Raw genomic sequence first — 10,487 nt, forward strand, 5'->3', positions numbered from 1 at the left:
AGTGGCAGTAGGCTTAAGCATAATCTCTGTCATAGGTCTTGCCTCCGTGCAGAAGTTAGGAGATTTTAAAGTGGCTTCTCTTCATTTAGCCTGTGCCAAGAAACTGATTTAAGATGGTCTGTGTGGGGGACTTGTGCCAATTTAGCAGAGTTTAAAAATACAGCTTGGTGCACATGATGAGGTTAACCCAGAGCAAGTCAAATTGCAGATGTTCGTGAAAAGCTCAAACAGAAATGCAGCTTCTGTTCGTGCCTTAGCCCACACTGCCAGTGGCAAAAGTGTCCCTGAAAGGACTAAACCCGGTGCACTTCCCACCGCTTGCCTCCAGGTGCACGGTTTGCTCCTGTGAGTGCCACCACGGCGCAGTTTGGCCCGGGATTACTGCTTAAGTGTTGCCTCCCTGGTCCTGTGTCCAGAGCTGAGGAACAGACAGCTCTTGCCCATGTGTGCAGGTCAGGCCAGCGAGCAGTGCTGGCGGGTTTGCCCTGTGCGTGGCTCCTGCAGTCTCTTCAGTTGCCTTTCCCCTCGAGGGCCCAGTTCTACAAGCCCACCAAGTCCAGCACAATGGCCCTGATTCAACACTGACGGAGGCTGGGAGGCGTCAAATCTCCTTCCATCCCATATTTTCCAAGCTGATGTTCTGATTCACCCTCTCTCTCTGCACCCCATCCTTCACACCACTGGTTTTTATATGGCTTTAACTCCATCTGCTTTGATGACACTACATCAGGAAGCTGGAGCTAGTGGAGAATGTCATTCTTTGCTAGAGATGGGGGGGAAATGAGGACCTGGGTGAAGTCTCTGCTGTGTCAGAACCTTTTGCCATTCCTGACGTGAGCAATGCGCTAAACTCTTGCAAGCAGTTGTGCCCCAACTTTATCCGGTCACCTTTGCAGTCGTCACAGCTGTTGTTCTGAGCAAGAACCGGCACAGTCTGTCACCAACAGCTGTGCTGCAGTGACAGCCCTGGTCACTCAGTGCTGCAAATCTGGGGGTAACACAACAGAACGTTGATAGTTCATGGCTGAGGGACCCATGCGTAGTCTTGCCACAAGCATGTCCCTAAGAAGGTCTGTCCCTGGCCCAGACTATGATGGTCTGGCCACCTGTTTTACAGAGTTTGGAGCTGTTTTTCCAGCCACTAGTGCAGTGAATTAAGGCTGAAGGAAAGGGCTCCCGCTCTGTTCCTCACACTCCTTTAGTCCATCAGGGACTTCACTGGCTAGAATACTGTTACCAGCCCTGGAACTGGTCTGAGCTGGAAAGCATTTGCAGCTTCTCTCCTTACAGCATCAATGGGGATATTCTGCATGTTTCATCAGAAATACCTAAGCCATTGAAATCCACCTCAGTAATAGGGTCTTCTACTGCTCATCCCAAATGTCCTCTTAGGACTGTGTTCATCCCTGTGACTAGCGGGTAGGTACTAGTCAGAGGTGTTCTCCATTAGCAAAAATGGAAGAGGCTTTTCCATCCTCCTGCAGTGTGGGGTTTTGGGTGCGGTGCCTGCTTGCACAGAGGGACGGCGAATGGTGACAGAGCACAGCCAGGCAGCTCCTGGCTGCTGGGCCCTGAAAGAATGCATTTAGTTGATGAATTTAGCGTGAATCCAGGGTGAATACAGAACAAGGCATTATGCTGAAGTCAGGCCCTGTGTGCTTTTGAGTCTGCAAAATGAACCTAACCATGACACCAAAAGGTGGGTCCCACAGCCTGGGATGGTTTAAGTAGGAGGCTGCCTTGTGAGTGACATTTTTTGAGAGTTCGGAAGAAAAGCACAAGGCACAACTATCAGGGACTCTGTACTGCAGGGAGGTGTCTGAGTACCCATTATATTCACCTGGGAAAGGCAATAGAGGGGAGATTGCACTGCAGCTCCTGGGTCTTAATGGATGTCTTGTGTCGCTGGATCGTCATGGTGGAGAGAAAAATCAGAGAAAATCATCCGGCTTTTCTCTCTCTCACGTAATCCACATTGTTTAGACGGTAAGCTCTGCGGGGTGGTGCCTGCCTCTTTCTGTGTGTTCTGGCAGTGTCAGGAGGGAGGAGACCGTAGCTCTCAGTGAGGGTTTTCACAGTCATGCAAATTACCCATCAGAATCATGGATGCCCTCTTGGTGCCTTCTTACCATACATTTACAGATTAAAACCCGCGTTGCCGCATTTTTCTGTAAATCTTCGGCTCTGCTGCTGCAAGGGATAAGCTGATCGTCCTCCACATCGGAAGGACTCTCTTCCTTGCCCGTTTTCCCCCGGCAGGGCTGCCTGCAGCCGCCGTGTGGGTGGAGGGCTGCGGAGCCAGGCTTTTGTGCTCAGACCCAAAGCTGATGTAGAAACCATTTCTCATACTTGTTGTTGGCTGAGCCGCAACCACCTCTCCCCTAGCAACAAAGCCTCACATTTCCATCAGTGACATTCCCCAGTGTCTTGCAGAGGCAGGAGCTGGCTTTGCTACCTCTGACTGCAGAAAATAATTGCCAGAAGGGCCCAAGGTAGTAGTTTCAGGCAAGGCAGGATTTGCTGAACTCCTAGAAAGGATGCCCTTGCTTCTCAAGGGAGGCTCAGAAAGGCGGTTCCGCTCCCCCTCATCCCCAAATTAGTTTGGGAGTCTCACAGAGTGTGGCTGATGAGTGATGGAGCAGCTGCTCCCTGCCTCTGCAGTGGATGGCCCCCTCCAGGAGCCACTGCCACGCATTAGCCAGGTCTCCGCTGGTCCTCGAGAGCCATCACCTGCCTTCCTGCAGTCTCAGGCCAGATCTGTTTGCTGGCAATGTTTTCTTTTTAATGTGACATGCATTCAACCCCTCAATTTGCCCACTATGGGCTCACCCTGAAATGTCAGAGGGGAGGATCGGGAAGGATCAGCAGTTGATGGAGAACCCCACTACAGACACACAGGGTCCCTGCAGGGGCAGATCCCTCAGCACGGGCACTGAGGACCAGCCCAGTCACAGCTTTGAACATTTAAAAAAGTGGGTGAACCAGGGCTGGATTAGGCAGGAGGGACTTTATTGATGCTGCTGGTTTGGTAGACCCCCCCCTCCTTTGAACACAGGGATACCAGTGCCCAAAAGCCCCTGCCTGACTGGCCGCCAGGGTCCCTGGGGAGCTGTGGCCACTGCAGCCCCATGGCTGTGGCTTCAGCAGGGCAGGATGCAACCTGTCTTCGGGGAGACAAGTGGGAATATTGGGTGCATTTCTTACATAGGCTGGTTTTCCCACACCACCTAGTGGGAGCAGACATCACTGCCTGGCTGCTTTCTGCAGCATCTCCTTCCCCTTCTTCTCCAGTAGGCACCTGCTCTTACACTGTCGGGGAGGGAGGACGCAGGGCTGCCCCTCCAACCTACATCGCCAGTCTTAAATGCTTCCATCTCAGTGCAGACCACTCCTATATGGTCCTCTGTCCTTTGTTTCTCACCTTGTCTCCTTACCATCACAGCTCACAAGCACAAGAAGCACGACACCTTGCAGCCCTGCGACACCGAGTACCCTGTTTTCGTGTACGAGCCGGCCATCAAGGAAACCAACGGACTGATCGAGTGCGGAGATTGCCAAAAGTAAGAATTGTGGCTTTCCTTTCATTTGGGGGCTCCCCAGGCCATGACGGCACGTGAGCCTTGTCGCAGAGCCCATTGGTGATGGCACCCACCTGAGAAGAGTCGCCTGCCACTGTGGCCATCGCATGGCCACTGCCACAGCTGCAGCTCTGGCCAGAGAGCAGAGCTAAACAGCCACGCTGGACAACAAGGGGGAGAGAAGACCAACTTACAACTTATTGATACATGAGAAAAAAAATTAAAACCATCTGTTAATAAGCAGAGGTGGCTGTAGGACGAGGGAAAGAGTGTTTCAAAAAATATATATATATTTCCATTCCACAGATTTCAGAAAGGAACTTTTTCTGTTTTATCACATTTCTGGCAAAAGCTTTCTCCTTAGAAAATTTTCCTTTTTGCAATGCTTTCGGCTTTCCTTTTCCTTTTTGTATTTTCCCTCTTTTCTGTTTTTCTACAGAAAAAAAAACAAAATGGGGGGGGTGGAAAAGAAGAAGTGTTAAACTGAAAGACATGAAAGCACAAGTCCACTTTTTTATTTTCCATTTTCATTTTAAGAGAATGAACAGTCCAAACTAACAGAAAAGTCATTGTGAAAAGAGGCCATGTTTAGCGGTTGCATAGCTCCCTCAGCAGTCATGTGCAGAAAGGTGACAGAAGGATGAATTTCCACTGGTCCAGCTTTCCCTAATGTGAGGCGTCCAAACAGATCTGACAAGAATCCCTCTTAAAAAAAGCAACCCCAGTCCTACCTAGTCGGACTTCAGTCTTGGACCAACTGCAGGAAAGACTTAAAGGTTAGGAAAACAGCTTGAGCCAGTCAGCATGACTTTAGGAAAACCAGGCCTTGCCAAACATTGTTTGAGAAGAAGAGATTGCAGATTTGGTGACGACAAGGTATTTTGCAGGTGCAATAAGCTCTGGGTGGATCCGGAGGAGCTGAGTGCCCCAAACTCACCTGTTTGTGTGTTAAGCTGTTGCTGCAGAGATCTCTGCCATGAATGCAGCCTGGGGCTGACCCCTCCTTGCTGCAGTGCCTTCTCCTCACTGGAGACCGGCACCCACCCGCCCCCCCCCCCCCCAGGAAAACTGGCAGAGGTTTCCATCCTGGGTATTTTGTATTGTGGTAGTTACAGCAATCCCCTGAGTGGTGGGAGCCGGAGCGGGGCTGAGTATTCTCAGGGTGATGAGACTTTTTACTTTATATCAGGAATAGTGTGACCAGCAGGACCAGGGAAGTGACTGTCCCCCTGTCCTCAGCACTGGTGAGGCCCTACCTCAAGTACTGTGTTCCGTTTTGGGCCCCTCACCACAAGAAAGACAGTGAGGTGCTAGAGCGTGTTCAGAGAAGGGCAACAAAGCTGGTGAGGGGTCTGGAGAACAAGTCTTATGAGGAGCAGCTGAGGGAACTGGAGAAAAGGAGGAAAGGAGGCTGAGGGGAGACCTTATCGCTCTCTACAACTACCTGAAAGGAGGCTGTAGCCAGATGGGGGTCGGTCTCTTCTCCCAAGTAACAAGTGATTGGACGAGAGGAAACTGCCAGGGGAGGTTTAGAATGGATATTAGGAAAAATTTCTTCACTGAAAGGGTTATTAAGCATTGGAACAGGCTGCCCATGGAAGTGGTTGATTCACCATCCCTGGAGGTATTTAAAAGATGTGTCGATGTGGCACTTAGAGACGTGGTTTAGTGGTAGACTTGGCAGTGCTAAGTTTACAGTTCAACTTAAGGGTCCTTTCCAACCTAAATGATTCTATGATTCTATTCTATGATAAACCCCATGTCTCCTGCCTCTCCTGCTTGATTCACTGCCTTATGGTATAAGGGGTTGAGGCAGCACCTCGCCAGCGCTGTCAGCAGCAGCCACTGAGCCCTGCTCAGCTCCTTTGTAGTTACAGGGGTAGTTGCAGTCTCTGGGTCCTGGGCACATCTCTCGTGCATCTTTTATATTCAGGAGAGACACACGCCCTGACACAGGCTCTGTGGAGCATTAGCCAGTGGCCCGCTGGGGCATGCAGCCTTTCCCCGTCACATTTCACAAGCCCAGGTGTTTCCCAATGGAGCGAGGATAGGCTGGGTGCTCCATCCTGGGCAAAAAAGGTTGGCTTGTGAATTGGTGCACGGGGGACCTCTATCCCAGTTGCTGAAGTTGTGCGTGGGTTAAAATGTGCTCGTCAAAGCTCCCAAAGCAGCCATCAGCCAGGAATACTAATGAAATGGTTGCTCGCTGCAGTGTGTGACATTCAACACCTCTAAAAGCAAATACAGAAATCCCCGGAGCCTGGAAGGCGGTGAGACTAGGTGGTGAATAACCAGGGAGACAGGGCGGTCCTCCAGTGCAGTCCCGTTGGTCGGTGCAGTGGGCACATCCTCACAAGCCTGTATTTCTAATCCAGAAGCCCTCTCCCTTGGCCGAGCGGTGGTTAGCAGGACCGGGAGTGCACAGAGCCATGTACAGAGTTGCAGCCCTGCCATCAGCCCTGGCACATCGAGCCCGCCGTCCTCAGCCTTCCCTGTGCCCCAGCAGCCCCAGCCCAGCCTGCAGGCTCCTTGCCAGGGCTGTACAACAGGCAGACAGACAGACAGACAGGGCTGCCTAGTGGCAGCCTAGCCTGCAGGCAGGCGCAGGAGGATGGGCAGCGTGGGCAGCTCAGCCTTGCTTTGGCTGGCTCCACGCTGGCAGAGGGCAGGCAATGCCCGCAAGGCATCAAGCGGGGGGTGGGGTGGGGTGGCACAGGCTGGTGAGATGCCCAGACACGTACATCACTTTGCGGTGACACCGGCACGCATATGCTTAGACACGCACCCCGTGCCACCCCCGTGCTCGCCCAGGGGTGCCGTAGACTTGCACGTGGCGGCGCGCAAACCCACAGTCACGGGGGCCCGCAGCCCCGTGAGCACAGCGACGTGTTGGAGCTGCCCCCACACGTCCATGGGCACACGCACTCATGCCCAAAGCCCTGCACGCAGCTGAAACATGTGCCTGCCTTCATCCTGCTCTGCCCACGCAAGCCCTCGGCCACCTGCACCGCCAGACAGTGGTGCTCCCATGAGCCCTCACGTGCACATCCCCGGGCAAACGCTTACATCTCGACACATCCTCGCGGGCACGTGCCTGTGCTCATCATCGGACCTTTCTGTAGTCTGCTTGCCCAACAGGGAAGGGAAGGGACAGGCAAACTTGTGGCTGCAAAAGTGAAACTGCACGTTTTTGGTGGCAGTAGGCAAGACCAAGCACCAGCTGGTCGGTCCCACCACACCAACATGATGTGCGATGCTACTGGCATGCTCTTTTTCTCACTCAAGTGATGTGAAATTTAGCAAAACTCTGCCCCTTGCAGGACTGCATAGTACATACAGCCTTGTGCTGTATAAGCACACGCACAACTATACATTGAGTGCCATTGGCACACCTCTCGATAAAACCAGGCCTTCTCAGGTGTCGTCTGCTGTGACATGCTGTCCCTTTGGGGAGGACTTGCATTGAGTTTTGTTTGTGGGTTGGTCTTTTTGGTTGGTTGGGTGGGGTTTGGGTTTGATTTTGGGTTTTGTGCCTCATGTGGAGTTATAAATCTGAGACAGTTCAGAGCTTCCTGAGGACACAAAGGTGCACTAACATCAACTCCCCCATGCGCATGGCTGCTCGCTGTGTCTCTCCCCCTTCCTGCTCACATCCCATTTCTGATGATCTCTGTTTCCTTTGGATTTCTTTGCTGTGGGCCAGGTGGTGCAGGGGCAGCTGCTCTGGCTTTGCAGCTGGGATGTGCTTTGCAGGAGGGATGTGCTTTCTCCCACACGCTTTTTTCTTCGCAGGATGTTTGTGGCACAGCAGATCACCGGCAGTAACCTCCTGCTCCTCGTCACAGATGCCACCTGCGACTGCAGCGTCTTCCCACCCGTCCTGCTGGATGTGAAAGAGGTCAAATATATCCTTCCACGCGCAGCGGGGACATAAGGTTCCACAGGCCCTTTCATCTCCGTGTTTGCTAGGGTGGAAAACCTGCTCCCAGGACAATTGCCATGGGGTGGAGGGCATTGCCTGACCTGTGGGACGGTGAGGGAGAGAGACATGAAGTGAGCAAGACTGAGGTGTGGTGGAGAGGAGGTAACAGTCCTGTCCCCCAAGAGGAAGCCAGCCTCCACCGGCCAGGCTGTCAGATCCACCATACGAGGATGTGGGTGGAACAGGCCAGGAGAGAGGGTCAGTGGTGGGGTGGGTGCAGCTGGGCTGGCTCCTCAATGCTGCTTGCAGGTGTTTCTGCAACCCATCTTGGCTGGGTCCTCATCCCTTGCTCCTCCTAAGGGCAATATTGTGCAGCTTGTCACTGTGAAGCTGAGCTTTCTCCACGCATTTTGGACACTGTCGTGGTGTGCTCTCCCCTTTTCCCCCCACCTCCTGCCCTGGCTGCTGCTCAAGCCATGGCCATCAGCGGGAGTTGTTATGAGTTACACTTGAACTTTGGGGGATGGCTGGCAACATAGTCAAAACACTGTCTGGAGTGGGGACCTAGATATTTTGTTCCCTTGTGACTGCGACTATGACTATAGGTCAATTATCTTAGTCTATAAATAGTGAACAGCCCAAGAGCCCTTTGAACTCGCCTGCACGGCAGCATCTTCTCTTGAGTGGGGACGCTCTCTTAAGGTTCTGCCCCTCGGGGTTGAGAGATTCTTTGCCGCAACAGATTCTCGGTGAGTGACTAATAGCATGCTAAACTTTGAAATCTTAGCTAAGTGATACAAGGATTGATTGCGCATATATAATCCTTTAGACATAAACTGTTGACCAAGTCTGGGACCAGGATCGGATCCAGCTGCACCCAGACTCCTCTCTGAGAAGGAGTTTAGACAGCCAGGGGGTCCTTTCCGAACCTCGTGACTCAACGGGAGGGTCTCCCTGACAGCTGGTCTGACCCTGGCCTCTATGCGGTAAATAATCAGGTGTACCCTGGCATCGAATCTCGTAAAACACTGTTGCCTTCACTACTAACTTTGTTATGTTAATAAATATTTCACTACTTCTCTCTTACGAGTGAAGTTAATCACTCCGCCTGCAACAGACGCTTTCAGCTGATGGTCATTCTTTGCCACCTTCTAGCACTTGGAGAAGTCTCCAGCCCATGTAGGGTAACCTTCCCATTCCCTGTCCTCCCCTCTCTGTCCCCCAGGCTGTGCAGTTACACCTAGATGACTTGCATCAGGGCCCCGTGGGTCTGTGTGGTGCTTGTCCCCCTTTTCCCTGCGTGCTGCTGCCAGTGTTCCTTAACAGCCTCGCACATAACGCTTCAGTGAAGTGTGAACGGATGCGCTCCCAGAAGCTGCGGCGGCGGCCGGACACGTGCCACGCATTTCACCCCGAGGTACCCCAGGGCAGCGCGGGAGGGAGGGAGAGCAGGCGTCTGGGTTTCACCATGGGCATCTCCTCTTGCACCCCTGCGTTGTGTGTATCGTGTGCCCATCCCGCTGGCTGGACCCAGACATAGACTCCCCAAGGCAGGGTCCTAGCGGGAGAATGGTCATGCTAGTGACACCTGGGAAGGGTTTGAGCCCAGACATCATGGCATTGCTGGGTTTCTTCAGGGTGTGTGCGGCGTTCACCTGATGAAAGAGCCCCGATTCCTGTAACCAGCCCTTGCAACCTGCAGGAATTTGGTCTGGGCACCTTTGCACAGTGTGCGAGGCAGCCCAGCTGCCTGTCCCTGCCCTGCGGAGCCAAGAGCAGGCACAGTGACCTGTTCACAGGCGGCGGATTGTGGAAGGAGCTGCAGGAGGGACATGCAGGCAGGAGCGGATCCTGCTGCAGCCTCTGAGGCAGAGGGATCAGAATTAGGGCGTGGGGCAGAGCATGGTGAGACCAGGGGAGGCAGGCGGCTTCCTAGCTCACAGGCCGATGTCACAGCCCATGGGCACCAAACCAGTCCCTTGGTTTGCCCGTGGTGATCCTTCCTCTTGATGGTCTGCTGCAGGCACTGCTCCCCCATCCAAAGCACCTCTCCTATGAAGGCAGGCTGAGAGAGTTGGGGTTGTTCAGCCTGGAGAAGAGAAGGCTCAAGGGAGACCTTATAGCTCCTTTCAGTACTTAAAGGGCGGCCTAGAGGAAAGACGGGGAGGGTGGTGAGGTACTGGAACAGGTTTCCCAGGGAAGCTGTGGATGCCCCATCCCTGGAAGTGTTCAAGGCCAGGCTGGATGGGGCTTTGAGCAGCCTGGTCTAGTGGGAGGTGTCCCTGCCCATGGCAGGAGGGTTGGAACTACATGATCCTTAAGGTCCTTTCCAACTCTAATCATTCCATGAAAGGTGAGGTGAGGGTCAGGCTCCCTTCCCTCTGCCAGCAGCCACCCTGACTGTAAGCAAGCTGATGCCTTCTCTCCCATCTCCCAGGAAAATGCCCAAGACTGTGGTGGCGCTGCTGAGGTCTCTGTCTCGCCGATGCTGCTTCTCCTGCCCCTGGGGCTGCTCCTGCAGTGACGCTGCCTGCAATGGTGACACTACCTGCAACGGTGATGCTGCCAGCAATGCGCCTTACACGGCAGAGACCGGGGAAGGAGGGGGCCGCTGCTGGCCAGAGTGGCGGGAGGGGAGGAGATGGAGGCACAGGCTCTTCTTGGATGCCCACTGTGACTCCCGGGGGAGCGCGAGGTGTTAATGATGCAGCGCAGTGTGCCCTGTGTCCTTCACCATGAGGTTCAGCATGGTGCCGATGGTGGAAGCTGCTCCCTCCTCAACTGCCTGCAGCGAAAGGCCTGTGCAAGGATCGGCAGGGTTGGCTCCCGGCACACCACCTACTCAGCTGCTCCTCCTGGCCGTCGGCGCACAGCTGGGATGGCCAAGGTCGTTGGCATGGCTTTGATTTTGTCGTCACCCTGCCGCCCTCAGAGCCACGCTGGGGTAGTTTGCCCCAGGAGGCAGAGGGCTCAGCGGGGTAGATCTG

At 53.7% G+C, this 10,487-nt stretch overlaps 1 protein-coding gene across 1 annotated transcript in view; it reads left to right on the top strand.

Annotated features, from left to right (window-relative positions):
- Nucleotides 1-10,024, top strand: part of CACNA2D4 (calcium voltage-gated channel auxiliary subunit alpha2delta 4) — a 132,402-nt gene extending 122,378 nt beyond the window's left edge. The window contains exons 38-41 of the mRNA XM_054214270.1: nucleotides 3,443-3,560; nucleotides 7,371-7,483; nucleotides 8,835-8,917; nucleotides 9,938-10,024. Of these exons, the coding sequence (XP_054070245.1) occupies nucleotides 3,443-3,560; nucleotides 7,371-7,483; nucleotides 8,835-8,917; nucleotides 9,938-10,024 (401 nt within the window). The remainder of the gene's footprint in view (nucleotides 1-3,442; nucleotides 3,561-7,370; nucleotides 7,484-8,834; nucleotides 8,918-9,937) is intronic.
- The last annotated feature ends 463 nt before the right edge of the window (nucleotides 10,025-10,487 follow it).

This window comes from Rissa tridactyla, chromosome 1 (assembly GCF_028500815.1).
Source record: "Rissa tridactyla isolate bRisTri1 chromosome 1, bRisTri1.patW.cur.20221130, whole genome shotgun sequence".
Classification (NCBI taxonomy): domain Eukaryota; kingdom Metazoa; phylum Chordata; class Aves; order Charadriiformes; family Laridae; genus Rissa; species Rissa tridactyla.